This window comes from Camelus ferus, chromosome 3 (genome assembly GCF_009834535.1).
Source record: "Camelus ferus isolate YT-003-E chromosome 3, BCGSAC_Cfer_1.0, whole genome shotgun sequence".
Classification (NCBI taxonomy): domain Eukaryota; kingdom Metazoa; phylum Chordata; class Mammalia; order Artiodactyla; family Camelidae; genus Camelus; species Camelus ferus.
In genome coordinates this window covers 114,708,057-114,728,885 of record NC_045698.1, presented here as the reverse complement: position 1 = coordinate 114,728,885, position 20,829 = coordinate 114,708,057, and the positions used below count along the sequence as shown (strand labels likewise).

At 34.7% G+C, this 20,829-nt stretch overlaps 1 protein-coding gene across 1 annotated transcript; it reads right to left on the bottom strand.

Moving 5' to 3' along the window:
- Positions 1-16,775: 16,775 nt before the first annotated feature.
- Positions 16,776-17,746, bottom strand: LOC102511777 (olfactory receptor 2AK2-like). The gene is given in 1 exon segment (XM_014553537.2): positions 16,776-17,746. A coding segment is annotated over 1 exon segment (945 nt). The 3' UTR covers positions 16,776-16,801.
- Positions 17,747-20,829: the final 3,083 nt, after the last annotated feature.

Here is a 20,829-nt window from a genome sequence, read left to right as displayed (position 1 = left end):
GCAATGTACCTATGTTGAAAGGATGGAGAAAAGAGAAAAAGAGCTGGAGGTGGTGGTGATGATAACGGAAGTTCTTCATCCACAGTGGCCAGAGTAAACAGTCAACAGATGGTATTTGTAATCTATTAATTATTAGAATATAAGCGTATGGTGAAAAATATATTGGTACATAGAAGGAAATGGGTTAAAATAATATAAAATATTTGCCATGGGGATCAGGAAGTGTGGGTTATAAAATAATTATTTTTTCTTACGGATTGTTGAGATCCTGTTCTTGCTTTACTTGGATAACATATTAAAGTGATGTAAAACTGATGTCACAGTTAAAAATTTAACTCACAACTAACATTTTATTCAATGGTGAAAGACTGAAAGAGTTTCCTTTAAGATCAAGAACAAGGCAAGAATGTCCACTTTCGTCACCTCTAATTAACATAATACGGAAAGTACTAAAAAGAGCAACTAGGCAGTAAAACAAATTAAAGACATCCAAACTGTAAAGACTGTAGTAAAATTACCCTCTTTCAGAAGTGACATTATTTTATATCTAGACTACTAAAACCTGTTGGGACTAAGAAATAAATTCAGCAACGTTGTGGGATGCAAAATCAGCTGTATTTTTATACACTAATAATGTATAGAACTTAAGCAGAATTTAAGAAAACAATTACATTTACAATATCATGGAAAAGAATAAAATCCCTAGGAAGAAATTTAACCAAAAAGGCACAAAATTTGTGCACTGAAAAATCACAAAAGATCACTGAAAGGAATTGAAGGAGACGCGTGCATGGAAAAGCAGTCTCTGTTCGTGGGCTGGAAAATTGAATATTGTTAAGACATCAATACTACCATAAGCAAATCACAGATACAATCAAATGACTATCATAATCCTAAGAGGACATCGAAAACACAGAACAATACATCCTAAAATTCATATGAAATCTTAAGATACACAGAATAGCCCAAACAATCTTGTAAAAGGAAAACTTACTCTTTCTGATTCAAGGCTCACTACAAAGCTACAGTACCAAAAACTGTGTAGCACTGGCATGAAGACAAACATACAGGAACAAAACTAAATAGTGACACTAGAAAAAAACAAAACCTTCACCTTTGTGGTCAAATGATTTTTGACAAGTATCTCCATTTTCTTTTAATCCAATGGAAGAACAATAAATAACCTATCTCTCTTTACAAAACATTTTCAGTCTCTTTTGTTTCCTTTTGCTTTTCAATCTCTTTGATTTTCAAAATTTCCCTTAAAAAAATTGCAATGCAGGCATCAACATAAAGACATTATGCAGAGAAGGAAAGACCTAGCAGGGAAAAAAAAAAAATCTGATGACGGTTATGCCATAAGGAGGAAAATCAGACCTTGAATCTGGACTATGTCCTACCACGAAGAGAAGATAAAGATTTCAACTTTTATTGACCTTCTTTACAGATTGCCACATAGCACATGTCAGGATATATTCCAAAATGAATTTTTTTAAAATTCTGACCACTATCTCTTAACATTGATACCACCACTGACATTTTATTGATTACAGAAATGAGATTTAGAGATTTGAAGTGACTTTACCTTAAAATATATTTTTTTCGAGTTGGATTCCCAGATTGAGCTATCTTCCTGTCTGTCTATCTGACTATCTAAATGCATTCCCTGTCGGCCCTATCTTATCCCTCAAATAGTAAATACTTTGATGTAATAAATCTGAACTAAGGGTGAGTCACTTTTTATTGAACAATATAACAAAAAACTGAAAAGAAAAAAAGGAAGAACGAAATTGAAGTCATTAAAACTGAAATTCTATGCCAGTAGTAGAAGGTCAAGAATATATATGAAAAGTATCTTAAAACACAAAAGTTATTTCACTGTTTATAGTTTACACATTTTGACATATTCTTCTATTTTCTCAGATATATTAGCTTTATGGAATTTTCACTTGATCCCACAAGAGGCACACACACATTATCTTTAAAATTGGTCTCTCAAAGCTTCTAAATGAAATCCAATTCCTGTTTTGCTCCCAATACCAAATTCTCTCTACTTAGATGTCATTTGCAAAGGGACAATTATCTGCTCTGTAATTCAGATGATAGACATATTCTGTACCAGTAAAATCATCCAACTGTTGCCCAGGTTTCAAAATGAATTGCATATGACCATCTTTTAAAGTCGGTATGAATCAATTTCATTGCAGACCTTTTTTTCTTATGTTCATATTTAGACTTGAAATTTTAAAAAAAACCCTTATTTTAGTGATTCATGTTTCATAAAACACAGTTTTTAAAACTATAGCTTTATTATGGAAAATATTTTTTAAAAAGCTAAACCACAAATATATGAATGACTTATTCAAGACTTCATAGTGACCTAGCTGGAAAACACGGAAGAATGTCCTTCAGAAACTAGACAATACAGAATTTTCCACTGAAGCACACATTTTTATACCCTAAACTCTCCTTAGTTTTGATCAAACTATTCTCAAGGAAATGTTCTTTTTAAATTTAATTTATTTTTTATTGAAGTATAGTCAGTTTACAATGTTGACAATGTGTCAGTTTCTGGTGTACAGCATAATATTTCAGTCATACATACACATAGAAATATTTGCTTTCATATTCTTTTTCATTATAGTTACTACGAGATACTGACTATAGTTCCCCGTGCTGTACAGAAGAAACTTGTTGTTTAGCTATTTTATATATAGTAGTTAGTATCTTAAAACAAATGTTGATTACAAAATAAGGCAGGTGTGTTTAGTGTGAATTTATCAAACAAGCCTTCTTAAGTTAGATTTGCTGGATGTGTTTTAAGAAATTTCAGATTAATAGCACAGGGAAATATATTCTATATCTTGTAGTTGCTTACAGTGAAAAAGAATATGAAAATGAATATATATATACATATATATATATATATATCCATGTATGACATTGTGCTGTACACCAGAAATTGACATGACATTGTAAATTGACTATACCTCAATAAAAAAATAAAATAAATTTTAAAAATTAAAAAAAAAAAAGAAATCTCAGATTAGACTTTTAAAAGCCTCTAAAACACAAAGACACGCTCTACTAAGATTCACAGAAATTTGGATCTCTTCCTCTCTTCTCAAGATTTCTGAAGTAAACTAAAATGCTGGACCTTCCCCAAATTGACTTTCCTTACACATCACACGTAGTGCTGGGAAACCAGTAAACCAGGTTATCAGGTCAATTTTACCAAGAGGTTTTTGAATGAATTAGCTACAAGGAGTTAATTGTAGTTTTAAAAAATTGACATCAACCTAAATGTTTATAATAAGATTTATATTCCTTTGCCATCAAGTATCCAGAACTTAAAGCATGGTAAAATGGCTTTCATAGAATCAGAATCAAAAGCCAGAAAAGTGTCCTCTGACGTCTAGACAGCCATGGTTCTCCACAGTACCCTTACAAGGAAACCTACATGAAATTCTACATCCCATCACGTTTTTCCACGTTAGGTTCTACTAAAGAAGAGACAAAGGATACATAATGGCTTATTTTATTTTACTGACTTAAGAATTTGAATAATAGTATTTACTACTCAAGTAATGTGTATTTTCAAGTTTTGAAGATATATAGTCTGAGAACAATCATTCTTTTATACTTTTTTATACTTTTAACAGTATAAAAGGTCTACAATACACAGAGGATATTCATCTGTGTGTATGCTTGTTTCTTTCTAATTCATATTATTCAGTAAAGTTCTACAGTGGTGAATCAGCATTATTAAATGAACAGGTATAATTAACTAGGTGTATTTCCCAAGGCAGGAAGTGGTTATAAGAATATGTCCTTGAAATTTTGTTTTGTGATGGCATTGTGTTTATTCTGCTTCATTTCACAATTACACTAGAGAGATTTTAGGTTTAAAACTAGATACAATTCTACCTTAACTACTTACAAGAAATGTAAGCTTAGACTAATGAATGCAACTATCTGAACCTGTGTTTGTTATGCAGAACACGTACAAAGAAACATGGGCTATTACAAGCAATCTGTAAGATAAAACCTAAAAGCAGTGCAAAGCCTGGGTGTAAAACATCATTGAGGAGTAGCTGCAAAGTTTAGCATCTTTATCAATATCATTGTCATAACCATCACTTACATTCACCTCATTCATCATCAGCTGCAAATGCATGGTTACATAGTTTTCAACTGCTCCTGTTTGTTACACCCATTTAATTCTCAGAAAACTTCTGCAAGGTTGTTTATTCAAATATTTTTATTTTTTCACTGGAAATTTATTGATGTGTGTAAGAAGTAAAAAGGAAATAAGTAAAATGAAAAGTTAAAGGCATGAGATCTTTCAATATGACATAGTTCGTGCTTAACAGCAAAAAAAATGGATAACTATAACAAAATACATGGTTGGTTAGTTACGTGGAATACTTCTAAAAATTACCCTTCAAACTATATATATATAGTTGAGATATATATATATATATATATATAAAATACACATGTGGATACAATGAATCCTCCTTTATTTAATGAATATTGTTTCCCTTTCAATTTCTTTCTTTAATACATATCTCATTTCAATTATGGTCAAATAAATTATTCTCATATTTGAAATACAATTTTAGCTCATAGAAATCACAGAAATGTTTATTCTATGATTTGTCATAGAATATCACAATTATTTTGATTTATATTTCAGCACATAGGCCCTTGAACTATTCCCCATAAATCCAGAACAGTAGTTCACAGACAATATCAGCAGATGCTTTTATTAATTTTACGATATTGTACTATTATTTCACAGTCATTCACCATCATTTCAATCGTCAGAATTGTAAAATGACAAGTTTTAAGCTTAAAGAGAGTTTTCTGTCAAAAAAATACATTAATGTTTGATTAGCCCCTCTACTTTTTATTTTTAAAGCTATGTATTTTAATATAAATTATTAATATATCTGGTTAAACCAATTTCAATCGAATAATTTCTTTTTGGAGTTTCCTGGGTAATGAGTTGTCTGGCTATATTCCTTGCTTATTATGAACTGAAGTACTTAATTCTGAATTAAGGTCTCTTAAGCAGTTGCTGAAGAGTTTCTACTCTTCTGTGATAAATAAAAACAAAAATACCATTAGGATTAGTACCTTGTATTATATCCGTACTTTCACAAACTCACTGACAGCAATCCAACCCTCACTGCATAAACAGAGTTTTTTTCTGAGTAAACTTCTTTGAAAAACTTCTACACAAACATACACGTTAATCCTTTATCTCTACAGTCAACCTGCTAAACACATCCTTGAAAACGCAGAAGCCAACAGTGGTTTGATTCTAGGCCTTTTTTACATGAAGATTCCATTTTAAAAAGTATTTTCATTCACTTAAGAATGTCCCCTGAGACTTGGACAACATAGGTCAAGAATGGCTATTAGCCAAGTTTGGGGAAGGAGCTGTGATAACGTCTCGAGACTTTTTCACAAGTGTGCTAAGGGTCAATTTAGTGGGGGAAAGAAACAAATTACGTACTCAGATTCTTCAATATTATTATGTCCCTAAACTTTTTAAATCATGTATTTTAGATATTGTTGCTCAGTAAGTGCAAAGTAATGATATGTCTGCATTTATTCATTTATTATCCAGTTTTGATTATATTGGCCAAAAATTAAACAAATCAAATGGGATGTGCTTAATTTAATAAAGACATATAAAGAGATCACACATACGGGAGTTATCTTTAATTTAAGAGCCATGAATGGGAATTACATTTAGGGCATGTAGAACATTGGTCATAAACCCTGTGAGCTATATGGGAGGTTTCCACATACACTGTTTCCCCTATAATGTCATCTTTTCAGGTGTCCAATGGGTCAGGGAACGTACATGATGGAATAAAGGTAAGTGGGCATGTACAGTTACTACAGGCCTCTTACTATAGGTCTGAACTATCTTGTGGCATAGGATTTTAAAAATCCCACTTTTTTCCTGCAGGCTTGCTTTTTTATTTTTTGAAGCCAGTTCTTGAGCCTGCAAAAGAAATTTCTTAACAGCTTTGTCAGAGGTATGTTTGAACTGAGGACATTCTGGAAGTTGGGCAGGGGCATGGCTTAAGGGAGTTTGTGGCGGTGCAGCATCGGACAGTCAATCCCCTTCGGCTTCTGTTGAATCAGATTTGAAATGCCTTGTCTACAAGGGCTTTAGAAGTTTCTCCTCCAATTGTTCTTTCAATTTCCCTTAAGGTATTTGTGAGAGGAGGGGAAATGCCCTCCTAATCCTCAGGACAGCCCTATTCCTTTTGAATTTTGCCTGGTTTTAAATCTTGCTTGAATTTGTGACAATCTCTTTTAAAATGTCCAGATCCCTTCCAATAAAATCCGGCGCAGTCATTTTAAGTCTAGCTGGAATTCGAGCAGGTTGGTTTTGGAGGGTCGCTAAACTGCTGCGCATGCATTGGCTTGGTGATTCTTTCTTTCTCTCATTCCTGTAAAGTTTTAGGAAGTTTGTCAGCAACAGTGACAAGGGCATTAGTATGCATAGTAGCCCGGTCAAGTTCATGTCTTTCAAATAGCCATGCCAATTCTTCGTCTAATCCTTTTTGGGAAAAAAAGGAACTTATACTGGATCTTTCTGGTGGTTCAAAAAACTCTCTAGATCCCTGCCAGAGTGTTGTATGAATGTCTTTTCAAATCTTTCAAAATAATAGAAAATATTCTCTCCTGGCCTCTGTTTGCATTGATGGCCCAATCTTCTGTGGGAAGATTTTTGGAATAGATTAATTAAGTTGTGGGCAACTTCTCTACATTTCTGGCAATCTGTAGCCTCATGTTTATAAAAATCCTCTGTAGGTGTCTTCCAATGTATCTCTTGAAGGTGTTCTTTTGCTTGATTTCAGAGACTATTAAATGTATGGTGTGGTATAAGTCTGAATACCCAGGCTCTTAAGTTCTTACTGTAAGATCAAATTCTTAAGTAAAACTCATAGGAACTTGTAAGGGATTCGTAAAATCCTTAGTTACATTTCTAAGTTTCCTCCTCATATGAGGGGTGTAGGTGAGAACAGGTTCCCGGAGCTGCTCTTACCTTGGAGTTATTTTTATATTCTACCTTGGACTTGATAGTTTTTCCCCCCCTGGTATCGGTGCAGGGGAAGTAGAAAGGTCAGGGCAGGCTCTAAAAGGAGAGGATATAAAGCAGCCAGAAAAAGAGGTGAAGGAGGAAGAGGGGGGAAAGAGAAAAAAATGGCTTCTGAAGGTTTCCTAATTTAGTTAGGATTCCCAATAATTTTCAGTTTGTTTCGTGTAATGAAGCCATTTTATTATCATCCTGTTTTGAACCTTTTGGGTATCAATTAAAATATGCCTTCCCATGCTGGCTGTTTGATTTTATAGCTGACTTTTTCTAATGGGGTGCACAAAGAGATCGATTTAAGTAAGTCAAAAGTCTCCCATTTTGAGCATCTTGGGGGTAAATTATCTTTGGTCAGTTTTTCCCATTTACTTAAATACTTGCAAGTGTTTGTCTGTACGTGTTATACATAAACCCAGCTGGAGTTCTCAGAGGTGGCTGTCTCTTTGTCCTTTGAGGCATCGTTTCCCTTTATTAATTTGGTATCTTAATTCAGATAAGATCTGAACAACTTTCTAAAGACAGTGTGATGGACTAGGTGTGTGTTGCCTCTGAGTCAGCTCCCCAAGAAGTTACCCGTAGTTTGGTTCAACTCTCTTATGTGTCTCAGTTTCTCCCTTTGACAGTCTAAAACTGCCTTTGAGTGCTCAGGTCATTAGGTGATAAGCTTTATTGTAAAGTGAGCAGCTATTAATTAATGGTTGTGGTGGGACCCTCTGTGGAACCCCCGCACATCATGAGAATTGATCCTCAGATACTTTGCTAGGTTCACAGTCACCTGGGAACTCCTTGTGGCTGGAAGGAGCAGAAGTCCTCTTTCTTCAGAGCTAAGCAGTATCAGTATCTCATTTAATTAAGAAGTAGTTTGTTCAGACCATATATCAACTTGTTTTTCAATCTGAGCAAAATTTATCAGCCATTAGCCACCTGTGTTTCCCTAGGATTCCTGCCTAGATCCCCCTAGGTCTCCGCATAGGAAAATGCACCAGTGCCCCTCAAGACTCCAAGTCCTAAGCAAAAACAGCTGGAATAAAATAAAGACATCATTTAAAGCAATGATGTCCGAATGTTCAGGAGAACTTGCCAAAGCACCTGAGGAGAATCTTAAACTCAGTAGGTGGTTAAACTAACATGTTTTAAGTGCTTAATTCATGTGCATCAATTTTTGTGCCTTTTGGCTTCTCGTATTCCCATTAGCAGTAGCCTTCACCTCAAGTACGCCTTAACATACCATTAGTAACCAAAGAGAGGTTTCCGCAGACTGGTCAAGAGAAGGCCTTGTGCGCACGCAAGCAGTTTCCATGGAACTGGGAATTAGGGAAAAGATAAAATCAGAAGACTCCAAATAATGCTGACTGTAGACGGATTCAGAGCAAAAGCTGGACTATATAGCTGCTGCCAGCAATCCCCAACATGGAATATAGGGGCAAGAAATGGAGTTTCCAATAAAATGAGGAATTGCAGCCTAAACTATCAATTGTTTCTAATTATGGAACTGACTAGAAATCCAATTAGATTGGCAGCTCAATGCAAAAAAAAACAAAAACAAAAACAAAAAAAAGTGGAGCTCAGAACCAAGGGTAACTTAGCCATCTCCCAGGGAAACAGTGAGAAAGACAGAAAGCTCAAAAGGGTTTGTGGGCACCACACCTGTGCGTCTCATTGTTCCTGAGGCCACTACCACTGTCCTTCAGATCACATCACCGCCACCAAGTCAGTTAATACACAAACTCTACTGAGGATATTTGAAATTCTAATTGGCTTTATTCAATGTTTCATGAATCTGGCAACATCCAATCTAACAAGTAGAAGGGAGTTTGAGAAAGTTGTGCAAAGTGGCACACTTTTGTAGGCAGAGAAAGGGTAAAAATGTTATCCCAGCAAAGAGTGCATTGTTTCAGGCAAAGTTACCCTTTGGAAGAAGGTGCAGATCTACCAGGCAGATTCTCGCATTAGTGCTGCCAGGTAATTCCAGACTGATTCGTTAAGATTACATTTCTTTGAGAGGCTGAAACTGCAATTAGGTTTGGGATTAAGTCTCTGTTTGATGACATGGGCTTGCCATAAGTAACTCCATTTTGGGCCTTTTGTCTTTTTTTTTTTTTTAAATAACAAAAATTAGCTAGAAAGCTATGGAAAGTTAGGACATTAAGTACAGGAAGTAATGAGAAAAAATGATATGTAAGAGACACAGTTAAAATGATTTCATGATAGTTTGGCTTTGTGAAAATGAGAAAAGAGTTGAGATTAAGCTCAGAGGTCTCATTGGTCCCAATGTATGACACATATGCATTGGTTTCCCCTGCAAAGTAGTAAGTACTCAGGAAATATTTAATGACTGATAAGTCATTTGTTCCAAGAAGCAACTGTCTTTTTCTGCCTCCAAATTTTAATCACAAATAAAATGTATTGTGAGTTGACCTAAATTTTAAGACTGATGACTCCAAAGGCATGTCTATATTAATCAAATCAAAAAGCTTAAGTTAGCTTCAATATCAGATATCTGTTCAGTACTGGATAGTTCCCAGATCACATAAACCTAAAATTTATTCTGGCCAGTTTCTTTTAGATTTCTGAGTATTTTTAAAAGTACTTAATTTCCTTTATGCCAATTAAATTAAGCTTTTTTTTTCACATTAATTTTGGCAATGCCATATATTTATAACACACATACAGATATACACAAACACAAAGAAACAGAGACTTCATGGATCCGATTCCAAAATTTCAGCCACGAACCAGGTACAACAACGTAAAACGAATCAGTTAACAAAAGAGGTTGGATTCAAATTGGATTCTGACAGATGGAACAAATAAAGATCACCTGTCTAGACTTTTCACTAACATTTGTGGAAAAGACACTTAAGATTTCCATTGGTCCTTGACAAGTCAAATTCCAAATTCCCTACCCTCTTTGGTGAAATTTTTATTTTAAAAAGATGGGAGAGATAAGGGTTCCAGGAGAAAAACCACGTAGAACATTTGCATGTCAAAGATATAGGAGGAGAAAGGCACGTTCCTTCTAGGATGACGTTGTTCCCTGAAGGCCAAGAAAAAAAAATCCAAAATGCTCACAAGCCTCTAAGCTAAGTAGGGAAGGTTCTCGGGATGGTAAAAAGATTTATGGGCTTCGGATTATTTCTGGACTCACACCTCTGGCACTGCGAAGACTAGATTTGTAAAACAAGAATAGTTGTTTTTCCTCAAACAACTGAGTGACCACCTCAATGATATCAAAGGACTGACACACACAGTCACATATATTTGAATGATTTATTTTCTCTCATTTAACTTAGCAGAGGGGGCCTCCTCTCAAAACTTGTATCAGACCCAATACCAGCTACAGTCAGTTTAGGCAGACCCGTGGCCTCTCGTTTTGGTAATCTATTTACACATACTTGTGACAATCCCCCCCTGGGTTTCAGAGAATCTCTAATTATGGCCCTCAGTTTAGCCTTTGACAATCCCCCCCTGGGTTTCAGAGAATCTCTAATTATGGCCCTCAGTTTAGCCTTTGATCTGAAGTTCTTGCTTACAGCCACATGTGATCCCATTTCTAACAGTAGCCTGATGATTTTCAGCCCACGTTTTAGTCAATCTTATTCCTACCCCGTAGACACCTTTGACTTGAATTTCATCCTAGGTACACAGAGTGGAGGCACTTGTGGTCTTATGAGTCTCTGGGCCTGTCCACTCCAAGGCGAAGAGATATTGGGAGTCTGGTTGCAGGGGAATTCAAAAGAAAGCATCCTTTAGGTCGAGCACTGTGAACTAGTTTGCATTCTCTGGGATTTGGGTCAATATAGGGTATGGACCCTGGAGTATTAGGTAAACTGGGACGACTGCCTCATTAACTGCTCTCAGGTCTTGGACAAACCTGACTTCTCCTTTTTTTTTTTTTTTTTTTTTATGGCAGAATGGGGATAATATATGGAGTTTTGCGGGGTCACAACAGCCCATATTTTAATAACTTGGTTATTACAATTTGGATGCCTTGTTGGGCCTTGGGTCTCAAGAGGGACTGTTTTTCCATGGGTAACCAGCATTGTATTTTAACAATATCTGAACTGGGGGCACATAAGTAGCTCTACCAGGGACCTCAGTGTCCCAAACAGAGAAGTCCTTTCACCATTTAAGTCCAGCAGAGATTTGGGGCTGGGGCAGGCAGCAGCGTGGGCAGGCAGCAGCGTGGGCAGGCTTGCTCACAGGGTCTGCAGGCATGTGGGCTTGATGTTTGGGTCTACATTAAAATTGTGTGCTCACTTGACTTTCTTTTCTCCAGGGGAGAGATCTAAAGAAGAGGAAATGGGGGATGGATACACCTCAAGTGGTAGAGTGCATATTTAGCAAGCATGAGGCCCTGAGTTCAATCTCAAGTATCGCCTGTAAAATCAATCAATCAATCAATCAATCAACTTACGCTCCCACCAAAAAATAAAATAAATTAAAAAAAAAAAAAAGAAGAAGAAGAAGAAGAAGAAGAGGAAAAACCTGTCCCATGAGTCATGGTACTAGGTAAAGAGTGACTCAGGTAGAGTAAAAAGCTCCTTCCTACCTTCTTCAATGCATCTTTTCCAATTTCAGAGTTCCACTTGAGTCTATAAACTCTCCTCTGTAAAAGCATGTTTTTGAATGAACGATTATTTATATTCATGTTTCTTTGAAGGGATTCAGGCTGGAATCTTCTATTCCACCATCTTACTGACACCATAACCATGTGTGAACAGATCAAGACGGCCCTGTGTTCAGTCAAAGAAGCACTGAGCAAGTCCCTCACAGACCACCAAATGCCAGCAAATGCAGATAAAAATTGGATTCTGAAATGCCCCTGTAATCTGAGTGCACTGAAAAGAGGTGGGTGTTGTGGGCTTTTGAATGATGGCCATTCTGACTGGTACGAAGTGAGGCCTCATTGTAGTTTTGATTTGCATTTCTCTGAATTAGTGACATTGAACATTTTTTCATGTGCCTGTTGACCATTTGTATGTTTTCATTGGAGAATTGCTTATTTAGGTCTTCTGCCCATTTTCGAATTAGGTTATTTGCTTTTTTCTTAAACTGTATGAGCTGTTTATATATTCTGAAAATTAAGACCTTGTCAATCTCTTCTTTTGCAAATATTTTCTCTCTTTCCATAGACTGTTGTTTTGTTTTGCCCATAGTTTGTTTTCTGTGCAAAAACTTATAAATTTTAATTAGGTCCTATTTGTTTATTCTTCCTTTTAATTCTACTTCCTGGGTAGCCTGCCCTAGGAGAACATTGCCAAGATTTATGTCAGAGAATGTTTTGCCTATGTTTTCTTCTAGGAGGTTTATAGTACCTTGTCTTATGTTTAAGTCTTTAAGCCGTACTGAGTTTATTTTCATGTATGGTGTGTGGGGGTATTCTAATGTCATTGATTTATACGCAACTGTCCAATTTTCCCAACACTATTTGCTGAAGAAACTGTGTTTACTCCGTTGTACATTCTTGCCTCCTTTGTCAAAGAATAATTGACCAAAAGCCTGTGGGTTTATTTCTGAGCTCTCTATTCTGTTCCATTGATCCATATGTCTGTTTTGTTTCAATACCAAGTAGTTTTGATTTTTGTAGCTCTGTAGTATTGTCTGAAGTCTAGAAAGTTTATTCCTCCAGCTTCATTTTTTTCTCTTCAGTATTGCTTTGGCAATCCTGTGTCTTTTAGGTTTCATATAGATCTCACTGTGGTTTTGATTTGCATTTCTCTAATAATGAGTGATATTGAGCATCTTTTCATGTGGCTGTTGGTCATCTGGATGTCTTCTTTGGAGAGAGGTCTATTAAGATCTTCTGCCAATATTTTGATTGAGTTGCTTGTTTTTGATATTAAGGTGTATGAGCAGTTTGTATACTTTTGATATTAGTCCTTTGTTGGTCACATCATTTGCAAACATTTTTTCCCATTCTGTAGGTTGTCTTTCTGTTTTGTTGATGGTATCCTTCACTTTGTAAAAGCTTTTAAGCTTAATTAGATTCCATTTGTTTATTTTCTCTTTTATTTCCATTAATCTAGGAACTGGTTAAAAATGTGTTTCTGTGATTTGTGTCAAATAATGTTCAGCCTATGTTTTCCTCTGGGAGTTGTATAGTATTGGTCTTACATTTAGGTCTTTATTCCATGTTGAGTGTGTTTTTGCACATGGTGGTAGAGAACGTTCTAATTTCAGTCTTTTACAGGTAGCTGTCTGGTTTTCCCAGCACCACTTGTTGAGGAGACTTCCTTTTTTCCATTGTATATTCTTGTCCACCTTGTTGTAGATTAATTGACCATAAATATGTGGGTTTATTTCTGGATTTTCCTGTTCCACTGATTTTCATTTCTATTTCTGTGCCAGTACCATATTGTTTTGATTACTGTAGCTTTGTAGTATGGTCTGAAGTTAGGGAGCATAATTCTGTCAGTTCTATTCTCCTTTTTCAGGACTGATTTAGACAAATTTTAACATTCTTTTCCAGCTCTGTGAAAAATGTCACTGGTAATTTGTTAGAGATTGTATTGAATCTGTATATTGCCTTAGACAGTATGGCCATTTTAACAATATGATTCTTCCAGTCCGAGAAGACATACATCTTTCCATCTATTTTCTTCCAGTCCGAGAAGACATACATCTTTCCATCTGTTTATGTCATCTTCAATTTCTTTCATCAGTGTCTTATAGTTTTTGGAGTACAGATCCTTTACCTCCTTGAGTATGTTTATTCCTAAGTATTTTATTCTCTTTTGTGTGATGGTAAATGGAATCGTTTCCTTAATTTCCTTTTCTGCTACTTTGTTGTTAGAGTATAGAAATGCAACTGATTTTTGTGTATTAATTGTGTATCCTGCAACTTTACCAGATTCATTGATGAGCTCTAGCAGATTCCTGGTCACTTCTTTAAGGTTTTCTATGTATAATATCATATCATCTGTGAAAAGTGACAGTTTTACTTCTTGTTTTCTGATTTGGATTCCCTTTATATCTTTTTCTTCTCTGACTGCTAAGGCTAGGACTTCCAAAAGTATATTGAATAAGAGTGGCAAGAGTGGGCATCCTTGTCTTGTTCCTGATCATAGAGGAAATGCTTTCAGCTTTTCACCATTAAGTATAAAGTGAATTGTGGGTTTGTCATATATGGTCTTTATTATATTGAGGTATGTTCTGTCTATGTCACTTTTTAGATAGTTTTTTTCATAAATAGATGCTGAGTTTTATCAAAAGCTTTCTCTGCAGCTACTGAGATGATCATATGGTTCTTATTCTTCAGTTTGTTAATGTGGTGTATCATACTGATTAATTTGCAGATACTGAAAAATTCTTGCATCCATGGGATAAATCCCACTTGATCACAGTATATGATCCTTTTAATGTATTGTTGCAGTCAATTTGCTAGTATTTTGTTGAGGATTTTTGCATCTATAGTCATAGGTGATATTGGTCTATAATTTTCTTTTTTTGTGATATATTTGTCCGGGTTTGTTATCAGGGTAATGGTGGCCACATAGAATGAGCTCAGAAGTGTTCCTTTCTCTGCAAATTTTTTGGAATAGTTTGAGAAGGATAGGTACTAATTCTTCTCTAAATGTTTGGTACAATTCACCTGTGAAACCACCTGGTCCTGGACTTCTGTTTATAGGGAGTTTTTAAATTACTGATTCAATTTCAGTACTGGTGATTGGTCTATTAATATTTTCTGTTTCTTCCTGACTTAGTCTTGGCAAAGTGTACTTTCTAAGAAATTGGCCATTTCTTCTAGGTTTTCCTTTTTGTTGGCGTCTAGTTATGATCCCTTGTATTTCTGTGGTGTCAGTTGCGTCGTTTCCTTTTTCATTTCTGATTTAATTAAATTGGGCCCCCTCCTTCTTTTTCCTGATGAGTCTGACTAAAGCTTTATCAATTTTGTTTATCTTTTCAAAGAACCAGCTTTTAGTTTCATTGATCTTTTCTGTTTTTTTAATCTCTATTTCATTTATTTCTGCTCTGATCTTTATGGTTTATTTTCTTCTACTAACTTTTTTAAATTGAAGCACAGTCAGTTACAATGTGTCAATATCTGGTGTGCAACACAATGTCCATGTCATGCATATACATACATATATTCATTTTCATAGTCTTCTTCATTAAAGGCTATTACAAGATATTGAATATAGTTCCCTCTGTTATACAGAATAAACTTTTTTTAAAATCTATTTTTATATGTAGTGGTTAACATTTGCAAAACTCAAATTCCCAAATTTGTCCCTTACCACCCCCTTTCCCTGATAACCATAAGATTATTTGCTATGTCTGGGAGTCTTGTTTCTGTTTTGTAGAGGCGTTCATAGTGTTTATTTTCCTTTTTTTTTTTTTTTTTTTTAGATTCCGCATTTGAGTGATATCTTATGGTATTTTTCTTTCTATTTCTGGCTTACTTCACTTAGAATGATGATCTCTAGGTCCATCCATGTTGCTATAAATTTCATTATTTTATTCTTTTTTATGGCTGAGTACTATTCCATTGTATAAATATACCACAACTTCTTTATCCAGTCATCTTCATCTTTTGATAGACATTTAGTTTGTTTGCACTATTGTAAACAGTGTTGCTATGAACACTGAGGTGCATGTGTCTTTTCAAATTAGAGCTCCCTCTGGATATATACCCAGGAGTGGGATTGCTGAATCATATGGTAAGTTTGTTGACAAAATGAAAATAAAATATACAAAATGGGAGAAATATTTGCAAGTACTATGAATGATAAGTGGTAAATATCCAAAATATATAAAAAGCTCATACAATTCTATATCAAAAAAAAAAAAGTGAGTAGAAGACATGAATAGACATTTTTCCCAAGAAGACATTCAGATGGCTAGTGGGTACATGAAAAACATATTCAACATGACTAAATATTAGAGCGATGCAGATCAAAACAACAGTGAGGTATCACTTAACACTTCTCAGAATGGCTATCATCTACATGTCTACAAATTACAAATGAGGTATGGAACTAGCCTAAGTGTCTGTTAATCTGTTAATGGATGAATGAGAAAGTGTATATATATATAATGGAATATTACTTCAGTCATAAGAAAAAAAGGGAAGTCCCGCCATTTGCAATAACATCGATGGACCTGGAGGGCCTTATGCTAAGATAAGCCAGAGAAAGAAAGAAAAATACTGTAGAATATTACTTATATATGAAATCTAAAAGAGCTGAGCTGATAGAAACAATAGAGCAGTGGTTATAAGGAGACTGTGGGGCAGTTAGGGAAATTGGAGAGCTGTTGGTCAAAGGGTACACATTTGCACCAAGAAGATGAGTAAGTTCTGGAGCTCTGATGCACATGATTGTGATATATACTATAAATGCCTAAGGGAAAATATCTTGAGTTTTTCCACCATAAAATAAAATGATAATTATATGATGCGATGGAGGTATTAGCTAATGCTATGTTGGTAATTCTAATATTTAAATGTATTAAATTGATACATTTAACACATTTACACATCAAACTTATACAATGTTATGCACCAATTGTATCCTAATCAAAATATTAGACCGAAAACAAAAAGACCATTATTACTCCATTTATTTCATAGACACTTCTTGGAATATACATGTATGCAGTATTTTTAGAGTTCATATATTTCCAAACACAAGCTTTTTAAGTTGTTTGATCTCAACCAGTAAGAGGTTCTTGCAGTCAAATTTTCTGTACAAATATACATAGTCCTATCAGTCTCCTCAAGGCCCCGATGACTTCTTTATTCCTCAGGCTGTAGATAAATGGGTTCAGAAGAGGTGTGATGATGGTGTAAAACACCGCTACCACCTTATCCTGTTCAGGGGAATGCATGGAGTGTGGCGTTGTATAAGTGGAGAGAGTGGTCGTGTAGAACAGACTTGCCACAAGCAGGTGAGAGGAACAGGTGGAAATAGCTTTTGTCTGTCCTTTTCCTGAACTCATCTGGAAAACCACAGTGAGCACACAGGCATAGGAAGTCAGAATTGCCATGAATGGTAACAACAGAATAATAAGTCCACTCAGGAGTACTGTATATTCATACTCGGAAATGTCCTGACACACCAATGGCACCAGGGATGGAATTTCACAGAAGAAGTGGTTGATGAGTCAAGATGGACAGAAAGGAAGTTGAAATATATATACTGTAGGTATTAAAGAGCTCAGAGAACTACTGGTCCACGCACATGTGACCAAGAACCAACAGATCCTCTTGCTCATGAGCACAGGGTAACGTAAAGGATGACAGATGGCCACGTAGCGATCATAAGACATGAACCCAAGAAGAAGGGCTTCAGTTCCGCCAAGGACCAAGAACACAAATGTCTGAATCTCACAGCCTAGAAAAGTAATGGTCTTACTATTGGACAGAAAGTTAACTGCCATCTTGGGCACAGTGGTGGAGATGTACATCATGTCGATGAAAGAGAGCTGACTGAGGAGAAAGTACATTGGAGTGTGGAGTCTGGGGTCCAGTCGAATGAGAAGAATCAGTGTGATGTTCCCCATCAGAGCCACTGAAAACAGGATGGCGATGGCAACGAAGAGGAAAGAGTCCATTGGACCATACTGGAAAAGACCGAGAAGTGTAAAATCTGTTTCAACCGTTTGATTTCCTGTTTTCATGTCTTAAATAAAAAATACAAAAGCAAATATTTAAAAACTCCATGTAACAATACTGACTTCTCTTAAAGAGAGAAAGGTGATAATGATCACTTACAAGAGAACTTTCTTGAATCACCTTAGGTGAATAGATCACCCTCTATTCAATACACCAAATCTGTATTTATTAAATAATAGCCACTTAACAAATTATGAAATAAAGAAAAAAGGCATTTACTGAAAGTAAAACTAAACATACTGAAAACAAAAATCAGATAAGCATTGAGATGATTTGTCAACATAAATGATTTTCCTCCTTTGTAAGTATCTTCAAGGTAACACACTGGAGCTGTGGTATCTTGTTATGAACATACTCTTCTACTTAATTCACCTATAAAAATAATAAAATTTCCATGACAGATTTGGTCAAATATATTATAATTTTTTAATATTTATTGTGTTTCTCCATTTTGAATTTATATTGGCTATGAATTGGAATAAAGAGTATAATAAATTAATTAGTATTTATTCCTCCCTGTGAATGTAGAAGACATTTAATCCATTGAGGAAAAAAATATGCCAGACATTAGGAAAAACCTGAGGATGATTTAATAAAATATAAACTTAAAACTTACTAATTTAACTTTGCCTCTAGTAGCACAGTAAAAATTATTGAATGATTGATTCAAAGCTAACAAATTTAATTTTTTTTCACCTTTTCTTTTCTGACACAACCTGGCCTTTGTGTATTTCCAGAAAAAAAAAAAATAATGTCTTAACTAGAAGCCCCTTGATTTAAAAATATTCAATAAAATTACACAAAAATATTAAATGTTCTTAGCATTTATTGTGTATCCGTATTATGGGCACAACACACTCAGAGTTTCTGAAACTCTCCATATGAGCCAAACTGACTTTCTCCATCAAAAGTTTACAGCTATTCTCGATCAAGACCACGGATGACTGCCAGGCTGTCTACATAAGGAAATGGGAGGGATGAGGCAAAGTAAGCAAGCCGACTAACATAGACAGATGTGTTACAGTAACAGGCTGTTATAGTGAGAAATAATAAGGGTAATAGTGATCTTTGGACAAAAAGATTTTAATAACGGTGAGTAAAGTGAGAAACCATAGGACAGTTTGAGAAAAGCTTGGAAGGTCTTAAAAATATGTCATAATGAATACAAGAACTCATGTACAACTTCTTTCCAGTTTCTTAAATTATCATGAAATATGTCAGATCAGAAAAAGAAACTCATATATAATGATGATATTAACCTAAAAGGAGAAATAATAAAATACTTCAGATTTATCTAAAATTAGCTGCCTATGTAAAACTGCATTTACACACAAAATAAAATACCTCCCATGGTCAATTGCAAAATGTATAACAAGACGGAAGTATATGTTAAGGAGGTACCTGTAGCCACCTTGTAAATTTGAGAGCACACGCTGATGGTGGTAAATGGGGCAGAAGGATAGAAAATTCCCATGGGAGACCTCCTAAGCCAGAAATGTCAGAGAGCCTAAAAATTACTGGATCAGAGTCACTGCTTTATAGCCTTCTCTCTCTCTCCTTCAGAATCCAAACTCTTATGGTTTGAACCTAGCTGTGTTGTTTAATATTGACAGAAGAATTTTAAGTTGAGCTATGCATGAAGGAAACAATACTTAGTAAAAGGTTACCACTTAGTTCTCAATCAAGATAGGGAATGAGAAAATTACTGAGAGGTTAGTTCAAATTTGAAAGGGTTAAATAAGCCTCCTTATAAAACTATTGCAAACAAAGAGAAAAAATTCAAAATATTTTCAACAACACTAGCCAACATTGATACCAAAATATGACAACGGCAAGAATTGTTGAAATTACTGCTGAATACGCACATCTAAATACAATTATGCCAAGCAGAACTCCGTGATGTAGCATAAAGTTATATATATAAAATCATCCAGGTTGATATAAAACAAAGACAAGCCCTACTAAAAATTGCACAACAATATGTTAAGTAAGATATTATACACTTTAATGTACTCGAAAGTAATTTGATCTAATTGAAACCAAATCTTAATAAATTAAACAGGCTTATCATTATATATAATGATAAAGAACAGCATTTATATCCAAAACAGTAAACACAGTGATACAAAGTAAAAATGATTACTTGTTTAATTCAGAAAAAAAAAATCCAGGGAGCATTATAACATTAATATAATACCGCTTTTAATATCCTAGGCCAGGAAATAAGATGAAATAAAATGGTAATCCCAGAGAAAGACAAAGCTAATATTTGTTTTGTGAAAATTACTAAAACTAGTAATATTCCTATATACTATCATTCTCTTCCTAGTAGTCTAAAATACTTTCAGATTACTAATAACAAATAATGAGAATTAAATATAATAATGCATATGTTTATAATAAGACTGGCTTTTTTAAAATAGAGACAATAGCAAATATTGCTTTTGATTTAAGGAATAAAATACATATTATCGAATAACATTTCTTAGTAAACCAATTCATGGAAATCTATCCTAAGATGAAATTTTCACCAGAGATAGATTATTAAAATTGTGGAAAATTGGGCCTGATACAGGTGTCTTACTACTTTCAGAGAGTAGGTTACGGATGTTCAGGGCTTAATCAGAACCTTTACACATAAGACAACTTTTTTTTTTAATTTTTTTAAACATTTTTTATCGATTTATAATCATTTTACAATGTTGTGTCAAATTCCAGTGTAGAGCACAATTTTTCAGTTATACATGAACATATATATATTCATTGTCACATTTTTTTCTCTGTGAGCTAAGACAACTTTTAGAAAGTGTCATTACCAAGCTACCTCCCTTCAGCTCTGACTTGTTTTTGACTAACTGACATCCTAATCACACTCAATTCCCCATGATTTCATTCATATTGAATATACTCTAAATTTCTGTCCTGTTTAAAACATGTATTTTTTATTCTCTTAATTGCTTTCCAAGAAGGACAGAATTCTTAGACCTTTTGCTAAGCATGTAGAAAGTTACCAACCAGGTTTCACTCACCTCAGATGCCAAAGATAATATATAAATGCAGTTAAAATATGGTTTTAAAACAAAATCAG